A 19,631-nucleotide genomic window follows, 5' to 3' on the forward strand; every position below is an offset into this window, starting at 1 on the left:
AACCAGCTTGAAAAAAAACGTGTTACAGACACCTAGAATAGATTAATTTGTCAGTAAGCACTCTATAACTAACCATGGTGTTTGCTTGTTGTGCTGTGGGCTGCCACAACAGACAGGGACAGCGTGCAGGACGCTCCTTTTACCGGTTTCTAGTGATGGGAATTTCGGCTCTTTTTCGGGAGCCGGCTCTTTTGGCTCTTCTTACTATAAGGAGCCGGCTCTTTCGGCTCCCAAACGGCTCCTGAGATTTTATTTTTGATTTAATTGCTGCAATTAACTAGTTAATTAATTACATTATTATTTATATTTTATCAATAGGATGTTTTCCATTTTATTTTTTAGTTTTTGTAGCCATTGTAAAGCTTTGTAAAGTATAGCAGTGTAACAATGTTCTAGCTATAGAAATAAAACTTACTTACCAATTAATAAATTATTTTCTCACAAACATAATGCAAAACTGTGTTATATTACCAATATAAAATACACAGCTGATTTAACCCCTCCTCAGGTGCCTCACAGACTCCTCTCCCCTGCGCTCCACAGCTTTAAGCATTACACCAATTTTCATATTTTCGCAACTGTGAATGACATCAACCCCCCCAACCAAAAAAAGTAGGCGTACACCATGCTACTTTTTTTCCTTTGAATGGTAATAGACAACACAAAGACGCAATCGGACAGCAACTTTTTTTGTGAAAGTCTCTCTCTCTCTGAGGCATCTAAGGACAAAAAACTAATTCGGCTCCCCAACTCGGCTCCCACCGAAGAGCCGGCTCCCGTCGTTCACTTCAAAGAGCCGGCTCTTTGAACCGGATCGTTCGCGACCAACACATCACTACCGGTTTCCTACTGACCCAGACAAGAGGGCCAAATGGATTGCAGCTGTGAAGAGACAGGATTGGGAGCCAACAGAGTACTCCAGACTTTGCAGTGATCATTTCATTTCAGGTTAGTTTATCAGTTAACGCAATTTTGATAAAATATATAGCAAAAAGTAAATGGGTCAGTGTTTGTTAACCCATCTGAGCAGTGAAACAAGGCAGTGTTAATTTGTCTAGGGTTGCATGTAGCAGACATCAGACATAAAACGCAATAACAGAGGCTAGAAAGAAACGGGACACAGAAATAAATAAACAGGGCTCCATACCAAGGCTGGGTACAGTGTTTGTGATAAAAGACAGATCCAATTTAACACGAATCACAGCTTACTTTCTTGTTAAAATGTGCAAAGGTCTCCACCATCTCATATCGCCTTGCACTGAAGGACTTAAGCGTGCCGTCCAAAATGGCTGCGTCATGTGACTTGGTCACGTGGGTGAAATACCTCAATATCTAGTCGTAATGGGAATAGTAGTGTATGTATTGTCCATATTGTTTTATTGCTTGTTTGTTTGTTTGTTTGTTTGTTTTAAGCCCCCTGCCCAGGGACCACAGATGAAAATTAGCTGTATAGCTAACTCTGGTATGGGACTTGTTCTATACATGGCCCCTGTTAAATAAACTAAACTAATAATAATAATAATAATAATAATAATAATAATAATAATAATAATAATTAGACTTGGTCATTTATTTATTGAGGAAAATGATCCAATATTACACATCTGTGAGTGGCAAAAGTATGTGAACCTTTGCTTTCAGTATCTGGTGTGACCCCCTTGTGCAGCAATAACTGCAACTAAACGTTTCCGGTAACTGTTGATCAGTCCTGCACACCCGCTTGGAGGAATTTTAGCCCATTCCTCCGTACAGAACAGCTTCAACTCTGGGATGTTGGTGGGTTTCCTCACATTAACTGCTCGCTTCAGGTCCTTCCACAACATTTTGATTGGCTTAAGATCAGGACTTTGACTTGGCCATTCCAGAACATTAACTTTATTCTTCTTTAACCATTCTTTGGTAGAACGACTTGTGTGCTTAGGGTTGTTGTCTTGCTGCATGACCCACCTTCTCTTGAGATTCAGTTCATGGATAGATGTCCTGACATTTTCCTTTAGAATTCGCTGGTATAATTCAGAATTCATTGTTCCATTAGTGATGGCAAGCCGTTCTGGCCCAGATGCAGCAAAACAGGCCCAAACTATGATACTACCACCACCATGTTTCACAGATGGGATAAGGTTCTTATGCTGGAAGGCAATGTTTTCCTTTCTCCAAGCATAACACTTCTCATTTAAACCAAAAGTTCTATTTTGGTCCATCCATCCACAAAACATTTTTCCAATAGCCTTCTGGCTTGTTCATGTGATCTTTAGCAAACTGCAGATGAGTAGCAATGTTCTTTTTGGAGAGCAGTCGCTTTCTCCTTGCAACCCTGCCATGTTGTTCAGTGTTCTCCTGATGGTGGACTCATGAACATTAACATTAGCCAATGTGAGAGAGGCCTTCAGTTGCTCAGAAGTTACTCTGGGGTCCTTTGTGACCTCGCCGACTATTACACGCCTTGCTCTTGGAGTGATCTTTGTTGGTCGACCACTCCTGGTAACAATGGTCTTGAATTTCCTCCATTTGTACACAGTCTGTCTGACTGTGGATTGGTGGAGTCCAAACTCTTTAGAGATGGTTTTGTAACCTTTTCCAGCCTGATGAGCATCAACAACGCTTTTTCTGAGGTCCTCAGAAATCTCCTTTGTTCATGCCATGATACACTTCCACAAACATGTGTTGTGAAGATCAGACTTTGATAGATCCCTGTTCTTTAAATAAAACAGGGTGCCCACTCACACCTGATTGTCATCCCATTGATTGAAAACACCTGACTCTAATTTCACCTTCAAATTAACTGCTAATCCTAGAGGTTCACATACTTTTGCCACTCACAGATATGTAATATTGGATCATTTTCCTCAATAAATAAATGACCAAGTATAATATTTTTGTCTCGTTTGTTTAACTGGGTTCTCTTTATCTACTTTTAGGACTTGTGTGAAAATCTGATGATGTTTTAGGTCATATTTATGCAGAAATATAGAAAATTCTAAAGGGTTCACAAACTTTCAAGCACCACTGTATATGCTTTTGGCTGGATCTATTATTTAAAAAGCATCTCCAGAATATACTATGCCTATGTAATATGCAATGCAAGGTTTTCAGTCACTGAAAGTAAACAGTGTGTGTGTTATTCAATTTATTCTTTACTTGCCTCCAGGTGGGGGTTTGTTTTTGGAAGTGAGAATGACAAAACCGAAGCCTTCGTTATCTTTGCGGTGGAGTGTAATATCCATCATTTCATGGTCCAAGACACTTGGGACTTGAATACGTGGGGTTTTTGGAGAACCATTCATTAGCACCGGAGCCAGGTTTCGTGCCCCATCATCATCAGACACATCTGTGACCGACACACACTTACTAAGCATGAACAGTTTTGTTTGCAGTTCTAACTTGAGTTATTAAAAATAAATAAATAAATAAATAAATAAAGCTTGATGGTCTCATTAACATTCTTAGACATCATTTGGTGTGAAAACACAGTTGCTATAGTAGTTGATGTTGGGCACAGAATACGTATTGTGTTAGATGTTTGCTTGTGGCTTACAGTGCATTCTTTATCAGTGGTGACCAGGTGGCATATTTGCGTTTATCAGCCAGATGAAGTACATTTTTAAACTTGAAAATATCTTGACATCATTCTGGACATAAACACTTTGGAGAAGCAGTATGGAGGATGAGAGGGTCAGAGTAGATTCAGAGGACAGCTGGTCAGAGGAGACTTATGTATGTTAGTAGAAGATAAAGGCCACAGCAAGTTATCTTGGCAGCTGTGTGTATTACCCTCTCAGTATCGTTTCCTGTACTGAAATCATTTCCTGCACTGGACAATTTCAGAGAACGCCTCAACACTTGAATTCTTTGCTTCGATGTGTAACATTTAAAATTGCTGAGAAAATATGGAACAATAAACTCTATTTTGCCCAGTATTTCCATTCATATTACATAAGCTGGAAGGAGAGGCCGGCCACATGCACTGCTTGGGAGTCAGGGGACAGGCTGGCAAAAACATGCAGAGGAAGTCCATGATCAAAGCGTGATAGATGTTTTTGGATCAAAAACCAAGTCATAGAGAAGCAGGAACAAAGAAAAATGTACTAGAAAGATCAGCAACCAGGAAAAGGCAACAATAACAAGAGAAGGAAGGAAATTAGAAAATAAAAACAAAGAACATGAAAAACCTGGAATAAGGAACATTGTAGTATATTAAAACAAATGTATTGTGTGTATTGCTGTAAAATTCCAAGTGGTGACATGAGTTAAGCATTGCTAAGTAGCAAACAGAACATGTGGGTTAAAACTCACCCCTGTAGATAACCTTTCGGCGCACAGTCAGCAGCACCTGTCCATTACGAGCTGCATTGGTCATCAGATCCAGCACTTGCTTGTGGGATTTGCCCCTTACTGTGATGCCATCGATGGCCATTAGCTCATCCCCTGCCCGCAGACGGCCATCTTTCTCCGCTGCTCCCTGGGGTATAATGGCGCCTATGTATACCTTAGGAAAAAAACAAAAAGGAAACATTTAGAGCAATGGACATCAGGACAACATCATAGGTCAGATCAACATGAAAGCATATCAATTAGCAAATGGTGGTTAGGTGATTAGAGTAAGTAAAAGATTTACTGGCTGTTCAGGTCCTTCTCCTCCGAGCACACGGAAGCCAAATCCTGTCTCTTGATCTCTCTTTATAAACACGTCCAGTTCTTTATACTGAGGCAGTGCTGAGAAACGGTTAAGAACACCAAACTCTGACTTAATATGCATGAAGTAGTGAAGTACTATCAGCCATAATAATAATAATAATAATAATAATAATAATAATACCCCTTCACTAGCATACCTCTCTGACCAGATTCTTGTCCAGTGCCTTTGGACTTACTCTGGCGGAGAGTGAGATCTCGTCTTGGAGAGCTACTGGGCAATGTGCTTGAATAATAAGTGAGCGCTTGGGGGGCTCCGACATCATGGCACTGATCCAAAGTCTCCAGGCTGGCACTTATTTCCTGTCTCTGTATGGCACAAATTGAAAGTACATGCTTTTAAGGCAAGTTAACATACTTTCAGCTTTTCATACTGACAACTAAAGCCTTGTGGTTTCAAATGTAAAAAAAAAAAAATTAAAAATACTATTAGCATACTCACTGGTCGAAGACTTTTTACTGGTGAAGTATGACCTACAGGCAGAAATGAGAAGAAGATGGTGAGAAAGGAACAGAAACATCATACAATGAAATGTGTGTAGCATAAAGTAATATGAGAATAAAGTGAAAGCCTGGAATCCATTTGAACTCTGTTATCCATGATCTAATTACACCCATCTTTAAGACAGTGAGTATTCATTCATCATTAGTAACCACTTCAGCAGGAAAAATGTGAGGGGAGTTGAGTGAATGAACAGCACTTTCCCCTATGACCACGAGCTGGCCTAGTGGTTAGCTTGTCCGCCTCTCGACCGGGAGATCGCGAGTTCTACTCGTGGTCGGATCATATCATAAAAAGGATAGCCACTGCCATCTGGCAAGGCATGCTGCAATACAGATGTGAGTAGGGAAGTCAAACTCTTGCAGTTACCAGAGGACTAGCCCCCCACTGTAACCCTAGCTGTATAGGTGAGAGGCCAAGGACTATGGAAACAGAGATTGGTGCCGCACCTGTACGCCTTAAAGAGTTGGTTAGTACTGGGGCAGGAGACTGCCTGGGAAGAGGGACTTTGACTTGACTTTCCCCTCCCTCTGTATTATGGCTGAAATGCCCTTGAGCAAGACACCTAACCCCCAACTGCTCCCCAGGCACTGTAGCATAGCTGCCCACTGCTCTGGGTATGTGTGCGTGCACTCATTGCTCACTTGTGTGTGGGTTCACTGCTTCAGATGGCTTAAATACAGAGGAGGAATTTCACTGTGCTTGAGTGTACATGTGATCAATAAAGGCTTGTTCTTCTTCTTCCTGGTCAGGGTCACAGTTACCCCTTTTCCACCAAATCAGTTCCAGGGCTGGTTCGGGGCCAGTGCTGGTGCTGGTTTACAACTCGTTCAACTTGCGAGCCAGCTGAGAACCAGTTTGCTTTTCCATAGCTTGGGGTGCTAAGGGGAGCCACGTCATTATGTCTCTGTATACGTCAGTTACGTCACTGTATACGTCAGTTACGTCGCTGCGTTTGCATAAACCTTGGCGCGAACATCGTAACAACAACAACACGGAGTAGAAGCAGCAACAACAACAACAACAATAATAATGGATGACTTCGCGTTTGTACAGCTGCTGCTTCTCGTCTCTTAAAAATGGCGACCTTTCGCGGTCTTGCTATTGTTGTTAGTCTTAACAACTCCGCCCCCCCGTGACGTAAGCGGTTCTTTCCTCTGGCCCAGCAAAGAGTTGGTGCTAGCCTGGAACCAGTTTTTCTGGCCCCAGAGCCAGTTCTTTGTCAGTGGAAACAGAAAGGCCCAATCCCAATTCTAATTTCTACCCCTACCCCTACCCCTTCCCCTCGGCCCTTCCCCTTGAAACTGAGCTACAAGGGATAGGGCTTGAAATTCAACCCTTACGTATTGGGATAGCCCTTCAACGATCGCATACGTCATCGCGTACCTCCGTCAGCGTTTACATTAGCAAAACGCGACCAAATGCGTCATTGGCTGCGACCAGCCGCTACAGTCAGAGCCAGAGGCAGAACCAGAAATCTCTGCTGGCAGGGTGTGATTTGTTAACTAACACCACTGAATGGGATATCTTTGGCGCTTCGTGCACCACATCCGACAGAATGAGGTGTCAGAACACTCCTGTAAACAATAAAAGCGAGAATAACAGAACAAAACGTATGCAGTCAAGCAACCGAAAACAATACTCACTCCCAAAGCTTTTTAGCAGCAGCTTGGATTTCAGAAATCGCTGCTCATTCTCAGCTCGAAAGCGAATCAAGCGGCGTGTTTCCTCTGGATAACAACTTAAAACACGTAAATAATGGAGAAAATACATTTATGACAATCTTTCGCCGCGGGAACCGCCATCTTTCTGAAATCCGCATGAAATCTCGCTGAAATCCGCATGGCATTGTGGGAAATCACTCAAACCCCTTCGTTCGGAGTCAGCTCCAGGAAAATCTCCGTTTGGAGGGGTACAGAAGCCCTACCCCTTCCCCTACCCCTCCGCGTTAACTGGGATTGGGATACCCCTACCCCTTCACGTGAACGCGCAAAATGGAGGGGAAGGGCCAAGGGGTTGGTCCAAGGGGTGAAATGGGATTCGGCCAAAACCAGGTTCCAAACTAAGTACTGGCCCCGAACCAGCCCTGGAACTGCTTTGGTGGAAAAGGGGCAACAGAGTCCAACAGGACACCATTCACACACTCATTCACACCTTGGAGCAATTTATTTGAACCAATGCACCTACCAGGACATGGAGGGAAATCCGGAGGGAAATTTGAAGGAAACACATGTGGACACTTGGAAAAACATGTGAAACTCTACACAGACAGTAACTCAAGCTCAGGATTGAACTGGATGCTTATGAAATGATACAATGTGAGCTGCATACTGTATTTCTCTCTCATACAGCCACATATCAGTCTGAAACATTTTGAAGTAGTACTTAATATAAAATCTGAAGGACACACTTTTTACACGCACCAAATTTACACACTCGTCATTCAATACCTATAATTTCCTCAACAATATCACAAGCTCTAATCAAAGCAAGCAGAATGGATTGCCTAGGTTAGCAGGGCTTATCCTGTTAAGATCATTACCATCCATCAGTTTCAACAGTGTGAGATGTGTTAAATCCAGACTTAAAGACTTAGGTTGGCAAATACCAAAATTAGTTCCAGTACATTAGATGAAGAAAGTTATCTATTATCAGTAAGACATGGTGTAAGCCCCATATCATGATCATGGTTTCGCTACAGCAGCAACAACGGGTGGCACGGTGGTGTAGTGGTTAGCACTGTTGCCTCACAGCAAGAAGGTTCTGGGTTCAAGCCCAGCGGCCGGCGAGGGCCTTTCTGTGTGGAGTTTGCATGTCCTCCCCGTGTCTGCGGGGGATTCCTCCGGTTGCTCTGGTTTCCCCCAAAGACATGCAGGTTAGGCTATTTGGTGACTCTAAATTGACAATAGGTGTCGAATATGAGTGTGAATGGTTGTTTGGCTCTATGTGTCAGCCCTGTGATGACCTGGCAACTTGTCCAGGGTGTACTCCACCTCTCACCCATAGTCAGCTGGGATAGGGACCCTGCACAGAATAAGTGGTAATGGGTGGATGGATAATAATAATAATAATAATCTTAAACCAGGCCTACTTAAAAAATAGTGGTACAGCCAAAGAAGACAGAGCTCTGTTGTGATCTGTAGTACCACTTACTGTATAGAAACACATTTAGATTTTTGTAAATGGGTAGGTGTGCAACATGCTGAGTAGATCTAAAAGATATCGTTCAATCTCTAAATAACTCTCTCAGCAAAACAGCTCAGCAAAGAGCTACTATCAATACAATATTGGAAGAAAGAAAGAAAGAAAAAAGAAGGGGGAAAAGTCTGCATTAACCACATTTCCCAAGAAAGATGAGCCAATAACTTGTGGTGAGACAAATGGCAGGCAAGACCATGAAGAGATCTGAGAGCTGAGTTGAAAAGCATATTTCATCGAAGACATATTAAAGATGGATAGAGAACATGTACATGAAAGGAAGAGAGGGATGGAGAGTGGGTGGCAGGAGGTGGCTCCAGAGAGAGGAGAGCATTGCCTAAAATCCTAATGACTGGTCCATAGTTCCATCTGTCAGCACAAGACCCATGTTCGACACATCCCTAACCCTGATGTAATGTGACTGTCACTCAAGTGGATGGAACACACATGAATTAATAAAATCTGTCTTACTCACACTCTTGCTGGCTCTTCTTTGAGCTAGCAAAAAAAAAAAAGCAAAGAAAGCCTCACACACTTATCTTCCCTCTCTCTGAATGAAAGGGCAAAGGAAGTAAGAAACCCTCTTTCCTCCTTTTCCCCTGGTCCTTTTTCCCCTTACCTATATTTCTTGGTCCTACCATATCAGATTCTCAACATGTCTCTCTCCTCTCCCTCTTCTGCACCTTATTAGCATACTCTGGCTGTGAGCCTAGACTTGTGGTACTACTCTACTGATCAAAGTGCATACGGACTCCCTGGAGCTGGTTGCTGGTGCAGTGATGCATCCTGTAACTGGGATTTATGTTCACGTTCCAGCTGTGCTGTGGGTCATCCATAAGGATGTCACTGTCTGACCTAAGGCTGGGAAAGATCAGGTGGATGCAACTCTTGAATCAACTTCCCAACATCCAACACTCAGGAACCCTAATGGTAACCATTTTGTACCTTTCAGTCTAACCTTTAAAGACTGGAAAAAGTGGGAATTATACATAATGCTAAAAGAATGCGTAAAAAGCGCAGCTGAGTTCAAACAATGAAAGAACCAAGCAAAACAGATACAATCTACTGGAAAACCAATTCTGTGTATGTCTTTCCAGGACATTTTCCACCACCTGGGAGTGCAAACTGGCTATGAGCTGAGCAAATACATGACATAGTGGATTATTTATTTATTTATTTTTGGTCACATTCTGCTTTAAAACTGCTGCCATGGATTAGGGTTTTTGCATAAGTATTCACTCCACCCCAGGTCAGTCCATGGTAGAACTACTTTTGGCTTCAGGGATATGTCTCGATCAGCTTTGCACATCTGGATCCTGTTATTTTTGCCCATTTTTCTTGGCAAATTTGCTCAGACTCTGGCAGATTGGATGGAAACAATTGATAAATAACAATTTCACTGTGGGGATGGTGTTCTCAGGTCGATGAGATGTGTCGGCCAAAACATCACGCTTTGTGCCAAGAGCAAAATATTTAAGAACCTTTTCCACATGTTTGCTATGTTTCCAACATGTCTTTTGTCAAACTCCAAATGGGAATTCATATGACTTGCAAGGTATTGTATGACAATATCTACAGTAGCGCTTGAAAGATTGTGAACCCTTCAGAATTTTCTATATTTCTGCATAAATATGACCTAAAACATCATCAGATTTTCACACAAGTCCTAAAAGTAGATAAAGAGAACCTATGGAATCAATTTTGTGCCAAAATATTCATACAATACTTTTGAAATATCAAACAAAAACGATAAATCAAAATTTTAAAAAAATTAAAAAAAGGCAATTTTTTTAGACTGGCAAACAAATTATTCGTGTAATCGTGCAAAATATCAGTCTATTACTCTTCAGAAACCTTTTATTTTTGTTCTGCGTCTTTCTCAGTTTTGTTTGACGTAATTTATTTTGGTTGCGATTCCAGCTTTCTCGTTTGCGCTCCCTGACTTTTTGCTTGCAGTTTTGGCACAAACTTAACGTGTGGGTGGGCTGTCCAGGAATGCATTCCCATTGGCTAACTTGTGTTTGACTGACAGCTACGCTCAGCCATTCCCCTGGAGGCTGTTGCGGCCATTTCCTACTCGGATTCTGGCGGACTGTTTGACGAGTGACCGATCCATTGACGGTACACAAGGATTGAGTGGACTTCAGTGGCGACTATGATATTGAATTAATTCAACAAAGTGTAAGTACGGGACAAATGTGTTGTATGTGTTACAGTAGTACACATTATGCAGGTGTGTTTAACGTTAGCAAGACAGCTATTATACTGGGTAGTGGAGCTAAGTCTACACACGCCTGCATAATGTGTACTCGTCACATCCATAACGGAATTATGTCACATCCATAACGCTGATTTTTTCTTCCTAGATTCTGCTTGAAATAGAAAATATTTTAAACAAAGGCTTTTTTTATTTTCAGCTAAGACTCCTTTATTAAATGCATGCCTGCATTTGGATATTATGTTTGCAATTTCACAGAGTTTGGTGAATATGTGTAGTCACCCTGGAAATGGGGTATTTTTTCCGTCACATCCATAACGCATGTCTTTTTAGGCATTTTCTAGAGTTCTAAATGTACTATGGGAATTCTTTTTTTCCCATGACTTCTCCAATATGAGAGGTCTTAAAAATATGCAACAAATTTTAAAATACTGGAAAGGAATAAAAATTAACTAGGTCAGTTGTTGCCATTTTGAGTCCAAATGTCACATCCATAACGCTGGAATTGCTCACTACTGCAAAACATACAACACATTTGTCCCACACTTACACTTTGTTGAATTAATTCAATATCATAGTCACCACTGAAGTCCACTCGATCCTTGTTTACCATCAATGGATCGGTCACTCGTCAAACAGTCCGCCAGAATCCGAGTAGGGAATGGCTGAGCGTAGCTGTCAGTCAAACACGAGTTAGCCAATGGGAATGCATTATTGGACAGCCCACCCACACGTGAAGTTTGTGCCAAAACTGCAAGCAAAAAGTCAGGGAGCGCAAACGAGAAAGCTGGAATCGCAACCAAAATAAATTACGTCAAACAAAACTGAGAAAGACGCGGAACAAAAATAAAACGTTTCTGAAGAGTAATAGACTGATATTTTGCACGATTACACGAATAATTTGTTTGCCAGTCTAAAAAAATTGACTTTTTTTGTATTTTGATTTGTCGTTTTTGTTTGATATTTCAAAAGTATTATATGAACATTTTGGCACAAAATTGATTCCATAAGAACCCAGTTAAACAAATGAGACAAAAATACTATACTTGGTCATTTATTTATTGAGGAAAATGATCCAATATTACATGTCTGTGAGTGGCAAAAGTATGTGAACCTCTAGGATTAGCAGTTAATTTGAAGGTGAAATTAGAGTCAGGTGGTTTCAATCAATGGGATGACAATCAGGTGTGAGTGGGCACCCTGTTTTATTTAAAGAACAGGGATCTATCAAAGTCTGATCTTCACAACACGCGTTTGCGGAAGTGTATCATGGCATGAACAATGGAAATTTCTGAGGACCTCAGAAAAAGCATTGTTGATGCTCATCAGGCTGGAAAAGTTTACAAAACCATCTCTAAAGAGTTTGGACTCCACCAATCCACAGTCAGACAGACTGTGTACAAATGGAGGAAATTCAAGACCATTGTTACCCTCCCCAGGAGTGGTTGACCAACAAAGATCATTCCAAGAGCAAGGTATGTAATAGTCAGTGAGGTCACAAAGGACCCCAGGGTAACTTCTGAGCAACTGAAGGCCTCTCTCACATTGGCTATTGTTAATGTTCATGAGTCCACCATCAGGAGAACACTGTACAACAATGGTGTGCATGGCAGGGTTGCAAGGAGAAAGCCACTGCTCTCCAAAAAGAACATTGCTGCTCATCTGCAGTTTGCTAAAGATCACATGGACAAGCCAGAAGACGATTGGAAAAATGTTTTGTGGACGGATGAGACCAAAATAGAACTTTTTGGTTTAAATGAGAAGCGTTATGTGTGGAGAAAGGAAAATACTGCATTCCAGCATAAGAACCTTATCCCATCTGTGAAACATGGTGGTGGTAGTATCATGGTTTGGGCCTGTTTTGCTGCATCTGGGCCAGGACGGCTTGCCATCATTGATGGAACAATGAATTCTGAATTATACCAGCGAATTCTAAAGGAAAATGTCAGGACATCTATCCATGAACTGAAACTCAAGAGAAGGTGGGTCATGCAGCAAGACAATGACCCTAAGCACACAAGTCGTTCTACCAAACAATGGTTAAAGAAGAATAAAGTTAATGTTTTGAAATGGCCAAGTCAAAGTCCTGACCTTAATCCAATCGAAATGTTGTGGAAGGACCTGAAGCGAGCAGTTCATGTGAGGAAACCCACCAACATCCCAGAGTTGAAGCTGTTCTGTACGGAGGAATGGGCTAAAATTCCTCCAAGCCGGTGTGCAGGACTGATTAACAGTTACAGGAAACGTTTAGTTGCAGTTATTGCTGCACAAGGGTCACACCAGATACTCAAAGCAAAGGTTCATATACTTTTGCTACTCACAGATGTAATATTGGATCATTTTCCTCAATAAATAAATGACCAAGTATAATATTTTTGTCTCAATTGTTTAACTGGGCTCTCTTTATCTACTTTTAGGACTTGTGTGAAAATCTGACGATGTTTTAGATCATATTTATGCAGAAATATAGAAAATTCTAAAGGGTTCACAAACCTTCATGCACCACACTGTAAAATATAATAAGTTGACTTTACTTAAAAAAAATATGCAAAGTCGTTGCCTCAAAAAAAGTCATTTATGTTGATTTAGATAAATTAGATTGGGTTAACTTATTTTTTGTGAGTTTGCAGTACTCAAATTAACTTAGATTAGTTTGATTACATTAACTTATTTATTTTGAGTTTGCAGTACTCACATAAACTTATATTAATTTGATTACATTAACTTATTTATTGTGAGTTTGCAGTACTCATCTTATATAATTTTGATTACATTAACTTGTACTGTAAACTTAAAATAAATAAGTTAATGTAATCAAAATTATATAAGATGAGTACTGCAAACTCACAATAAATAAGTTAATGTAATCAAATTAATATAAGTTTATGTGAGTACTGCAAACTCAAAATAAATAAGTTAATGTAATCAAACTAATCTAAGTTAATCTGAGTACTGCAAACTCACAAAAAATAAGTTAACCCAATCTAATTTATCTAAATCAACATAAATGACTTTTTTTGAGGCAACGACTTTGCATATTTTTTTTTAAGTAAAGTCAACTTATTATATTTTACAGTGCACCGTATATCATTGGAAATACAAGGTCATTTTAAGATGTTGACAAAAGGACTATTTAGAGAAACTGTGTTTGGTATGAGTGGCATGGTGGTGTAGTGGTTAGCATTGTCGCCTCACAGCAAGAAGGTTCTGGGTTTGAAGGCCTTTCTGTGTGGAATTTGCATGTTCTCCCTGTGTCTCTGTGGGTTTCCTCCACAGTCAAAAGACATGTAGGTTAGGTTAATTGGTGGCTCTAAATTGAGTGTAGGTGTGAATGGTTGTTTGTCTCTAGGTGTCATCCCTGCGATGATCTGGCAACTTGTCTCAGGTGTATCCTGCCTCTTGCCCATAGTCAGCTGGGATAGGCTCTAGCTTGCCTACGACCCTGCACAGGATAAGTGGTTATGGATGGATGGTGTTTGGCATGTGATCATATTTTTTTGGCCAATAATGGTCTTATTATTAATCTTTGAAATCAGTGTATAGGGTTTGAAAGGGATATGTTTTGAAAATTTGAGTTGATTTTGTAACGCATGAGAAAGAGATGTTAGCTGGTCTGTTTTATTTTGTGATGAAAAAGAGACAAGAGATGGAGAAGGTGGTATGTTAGTTGGTATGATGGAGTTTTTTTGTTTGTTTGTTTTTGTTTTTCTTGAGTATATTCTGTCCAGTGCTTCCAAAACTTAAGCTCCAAAATTAAACCAAAGATCCTAGAAATCAAACTGTTGCTCTGTGTAGTGTTGCAAGCAAGCATATAATAATCTGCACTCATGGCAAACAGAGAGAATATAATTAGAACTTAATAATTAAACATTCTTAGCAGCATATATGATATGCCATAGACACATAAATCAGTGTAAACCTTTTCATTTAAAAAAACCCAATATAGAATACATTTTTCCCCATTCTCCTTTTAACTGTCCTTCACTTGAAAATATCTCTCTCTTTCCTGGTCTTTTGCTTTCCTCACCTCCTCGCAGCACTAGCAGGTTGACCTCACTCCCCACAGGCAGCTCCTTGAGTATGTCCACCACCTGTGCATGGCTCAATGTCTGCACATTCTGCCTGTTGATTTCCTTGATGACGTCCCCTTTGAGCAAGCCACGGCACCACTGTGCATCCAGGATCATCTTCACCTTCTGGCCCAGTGGACTATCAGCAATAGCAAATCCAAACCCGCCTGGCCCTTTCACCAGGGGCACAGTGACCAGCTCCGGCTGCAGCATTCCACCCTCAGGCCTCTCATCGGCACCAGAGGGAATGCTGGGTAGCGCCGCCACAATAGGCCTCCCACTGGAATCAGTAGTGAGGTAGTGGAGCTCCTGGGAGGAAGCATGCAAAGCATCACCCTTCACTAGCAGCGGCTGCCCATTGATGAGGGGTACAGCTGTTACCACTTCACCAGCTGAGGGAGGAGGAGGTGGAGGAGGGGGAAGGTCTTCATTGTCCTCTTGCACATCTGGGGGCAAGGAATAGCCACGGCACAGGACCATATCCACATACTGGCTGATGGGGATGCACTGGAACATCTGCACCACGTCATTGTGGGTCTTACCCAGGACCATTGTGCCGTTGATCTCCACAATTACGTCACCTGAGAAAAACAGATGTGAATAAGATCTCTAAAAGATTTCACAAAGAAAGTGCGCTTTTTTTTAAAGCATTGAATTTATTTATAAAACTATTGCTGTATATTAATTGTTTTGACATTCGTACTATACTACTGCTTTTAAATAATATTTCAGGAAGGAATTTTTCAACCTATGTACACTATATGGCCAAAAGTATGTGGACCAAAATGTGCTTGTTGAACATCCCATTCCAAAGTTGTCACAATTGTGTTGCTATAGCAACCTTTACCTTTCTGAGAAAGTTTTCTACTAGATTTTTGAGTGTGGCTGTGGTAATATCCCATTCAGACACAAAAATCATTCATCAGGTCAGGCATGTAAAGGAATGAGGCCTGGCACATAGTCAACAGTGTTCAGTGGGATTGAGGTCAAGGCTTTGTGTAGGACACTTGAGTATTTCCACTCGAACCTTGGCAAACCATGTCTTCATGGACTGTGCAGGGACAGTGTCATGCTGGAACATGTCAGTGCCAGTGAAGAGAAATTGTAATGCTACAGCATACAAATACATTATATATAGTATGTGTTCAACTTTGTGACAATAGTTTGGGGAAAACCCATATATGGATGCAATGGCAAGGTGTCCACATACTTTTGGCCATATACTGTATAGGTTACAGGTCAGAATTGTCGGTCAGGTAGAATTTTTCAACCTAGGTTACAATTTTTAACCCAGTTCATAATTTGCTACTTGTATTAAGGAGACTTACTATATCTAGGGTTAGGTTTAGGATTCAGGAAGACTGTGTATTTGAAACTATATGATGACATAATAAGACTGGACTCATTAATAAATTCAAAAGATATATAACTCCTTACGGTGATGTAATGGTTAGCACTGTCACCTCACAGCAAGAAGGTTCTGGGTTTGAGCTCAGTAGCCGACGGGGGCCTTTCTGTGTGGAGTTTGCATGTTCTCCCCGTGTCCGCGTGGGTTTCCTCCGGGTGCTCCGGTTTCCCCCACAGTCCAAAGACATGCAGGTTAGGTTAACTGGTGGCTCTAAATTGACCGTAGGTGTGAATGTGAGTGTGAATGGTTGTTTTTCTCTATGTGTCGGCCCTGCGATGACCTGGTGATGTGTCCAGGGTGTACCCCGCCTCTCGCCCATAGTCAGCTGGGATAGGCTCCAGCTTGCCTGTGACCCTGCACAGGATAAGCGGCAACAGATAATGGATGGATGGATGGCTATCACTCCTTCCATTGCAATCATTGCTGGTCTAGTGATTAAGGTGTCAGGTTAAGAGTCAGAAGGTTCTGAGTTCAAATTCTGATTAAGTATGAAAAAGAGTATTATTAAAAATGCAAATTAGATAGACAGACAGACAAGAGGAAGTGGATGGAAGAAAAAGAGACAAAAGCAGTGATAGAAAATCCCTTTTAAGAATCTTAGATAATCCAAAATTTTACTGAGGTTGGAAATTATGAACCAGGTTAAAAATTTTTGACCTGTAACATATATGCAATTAGCACACCCACACACAAGAATTTTCAACAAGTACAGAAGAAAAAACTTACTTCTAATAAAATTCAAATGACAGTTGTAGGAGCAGTCAATAAATGTTTATGTGAAACACATAGTTATGTAGAATACATTTTCTGAATTGTAAAAATTTGGTGGTTTTTCATTGAACTGAAATTGCTTTTAACTATATTGATATAGCATTCTAACACTGGATTAAGAACAGCTTTGGTAAGACATTCTCTCACATCTTTCATATTTATTGTTCGAGTCTAATAGCTGTAGATTGGAATTGGTCTGACATAACCACATCTTCAGCTTTTATTGACAGAATTCAACAAATACCCAGAGTTTTCCATTATATGATTTTTCATTCTTTGCTCAGTATGGGGAAATTCTTGTCCTTGTTATTTTCCCCATAGCTGTGTGACTGATAAGGATAAAGGTTAAATACAATGAGATAAGCAAACACACAGATAAAGCATCAAGGGCACTGGGGTCATCTTTGCTTCATCTATCTGGCATATTTAGGTGTAGTGCTCGCCCTCACCAGAGGCCATCTTGTTGTCTTGTGCAGCCGGTCCATCTGCCAGGACATTCTTCACCTGTAAGAACTCATCAGGTCGGTCTCCTCCGATGATGGTGAAGCCAAAGCCCTGAGCACTCTTTTTCAAGGCTGTGTGATATAACTCTCCCTTCAGCTGAGTGGGGTCATGAGTGAAACCTGGTGTTCCTCCATCACCACCTGGAAAAATAATCAGAGAGAATTCCATTCAAATCTTCCTTTCCTAGTTGTATATTTTTTGATATGATGATTCTGACAAGACAATAACAGGAGGGTTTATTTATATATATATATAAGCGCCGTAACCGGAAGGAAATACAAAATTCGCCAACATATTTCTTGTACTTCCCGCAATACAGTATATTTAGCAACTTGCCGTAAATGTAATCTCCAATATGTTGGCTCTTGTATTACAGAGTTTAAAGTACGTTTTCGTAACCATAAATCTAGTATGAAAAACAAAAAAAAAACATGTGAAGTAGCCAAACATTTTAATCAGTCTCCCCATAATTTGAATGATTTTGAATTCATTTGTATAGAAACAATAGTTAATGCTGCTCAAGATAGTTTAGACAACGTGCTTCTAAATAGGGAAGCGTACTGGATGTCGCAATTGTTTACTTTAGCCCCTTATGGGTTAAACAAGTGAAATGAATATAAATCTAAAAATCACATTCTTTTTAATAAATTTTAATAATATTGAATTATTAAATTGTGTAATTAATAGTTTATTTTTTCTTTGTCTTTTATTTTGAAGTGTATGGAATTCACAAATTTGTATATATAAGACCACGCCCATAGCACCATGTTTTTTTGACACTGAAGAAGGCTGAAGGCCGAAACGTTTGTCGAGAATAAATTTTTAATAATTTTCAAAAGTTGGGTGTCAGAGTGAAATTTTTCTATTCTACAGCTTATCTCACTATCTGTAGCCGCTTTATCCTGTTCTACAGGGTCGCAGGCAAGCTGGAGCCTATCCGAGCTGACTATGGGCGAGAGGCGGGGTACACCATTCATATAGATAGATAGATAGATAGATAGATAGATAGATTAGTGAAACAGAAGTGGGAGAAATAAGAGAGAGTGAGATGCATTAGAAAGCTCTGGCTCCTGATGATAGCTTTTTCATGCTTGACTGACCTATAATTAAGCAAACAAAGTGCTTCACCCAGCTGGTGTTATAAACAAATCCATTATAACACTTGGCTTTATGACACTGCAAATGAGATCATTCATTACCAACCACACAGCCCCAGACAGACATCCCGAATCTCTGAATACTGCCATTTCTAGTTGCTTCTCATGTTAGTATTAAAGTAGTGTTTAAAGTGGTGTTTAAAGAACCACTCTTAAGTTGAACTGATTTATTCTCTCTCTCTCTCTCTCTCTCTCTCTCTCTCATACACACTTACTTCTCGGACAATCATTATAAGGACCTTCCACTGACATAATTATTAATGTAGCTAATTAATGCTCTGCCCCAGCTAATGTAACATGTTCCCATCATATTTGTGGCGAGCAATCCAGGAATCATATTCACACATCACTGCAGGAGCACATGCAGACAATGTCATTTTACGATATTCCATAATCTAAAACGAGAAGGCAATAATCAAAAACATGAAGTGCTATGAAACCAGCCTTGGAAACAAACTGAAGTAAGGCTTGGATTTCTAGACATAAACAGAGGATAAGCAGACAAACAAAATCAAGCACTAAAACAAAACATGTGAATACAATGGGTAACAGACCAATGCCATGGCAATGGCAGAGACAGGTCCAAAGCCAAAACAAAGTCGTACAGTTGTTCAAGCTGTAGTTTTTGTCAATAGGAAAAGCAGTTTTCTACATGGGAACCAGCTGAATGTCCCCACAAAAAGGCCCCACTCTCAACCACGGACATGTACACACATGCATGCACGTACACACCACCCGTGTGCTATTACAGTAAGAGCTATTTCTCAACCCTGTCAGCATGTTTGTGTATTAAACCTGAATAAAGCTGATGAGTCTGTATGTGCTGCTTCCCCTTACTGTAAACCCCACAAGGGTTTAAAAAGTTACTTTTCTTGTCACGATGACACAGACTGCAGTGTATTCAAAGCACTTAAAAAAGAGACAATAAAAAATAAAGCACTGTCTTCTCAAACACTGAAGATCATGCATTTGGGCTTGTCAATAGTAAGAAAAACAGTGGATAAGCTGACCCACTGTCTCAATTCATTCACATTTATTTTTTTCCTCCAAACATCACAGAGAGAGAGAGAGAAGGAGAGAGGAGTGTATGACGAAATTGCTAACTAGAGGG

The 19,631-nt window shown here is 40.5% G+C and overlaps 1 protein-coding gene across 1 annotated transcript in view; it reads right to left on the reverse strand.

Annotated features, from left to right (window-relative positions):
* The window catches only part of LOC132885114 (membrane-associated guanylate kinase, WW and PDZ domain-containing protein 3), a 301,407-nt gene that overhangs the window by 21,422 nt on the left and 260,354 nt on the right, over positions 1–19,631 (reverse strand). The window contains exons 9-15 of the mRNA XM_060919435.1: positions 17,309–17,503; positions 14,638–15,261; positions 5,135–5,166; positions 4,833–5,001; positions 4,616–4,713; positions 4,294–4,486; positions 3,143–3,328 (exon numbers count right to left, since the gene is read on the reverse strand). Of these exons, the coding sequence (XP_060775418.1) occupies positions 3,143–3,328; positions 4,294–4,486; positions 4,616–4,713; positions 4,833–5,001; positions 5,135–5,166; positions 14,638–15,261; positions 17,309–17,503 (1,497 nt within the window). The remainder of the gene's footprint in view (positions 1–3,142; positions 3,329–4,293; positions 4,487–4,615; positions 4,714–4,832; positions 5,002–5,134; positions 5,167–14,637; positions 15,262–17,308; positions 17,504–19,631) is intronic.

This window comes from Neoarius graeffei, chromosome 4 (genome assembly GCF_027579695.1).
Source record: "Neoarius graeffei isolate fNeoGra1 chromosome 4, fNeoGra1.pri, whole genome shotgun sequence".
Taxonomy (NCBI): domain Eukaryota; kingdom Metazoa; phylum Chordata; class Actinopteri; order Siluriformes; family Ariidae; genus Neoarius; species Neoarius graeffei.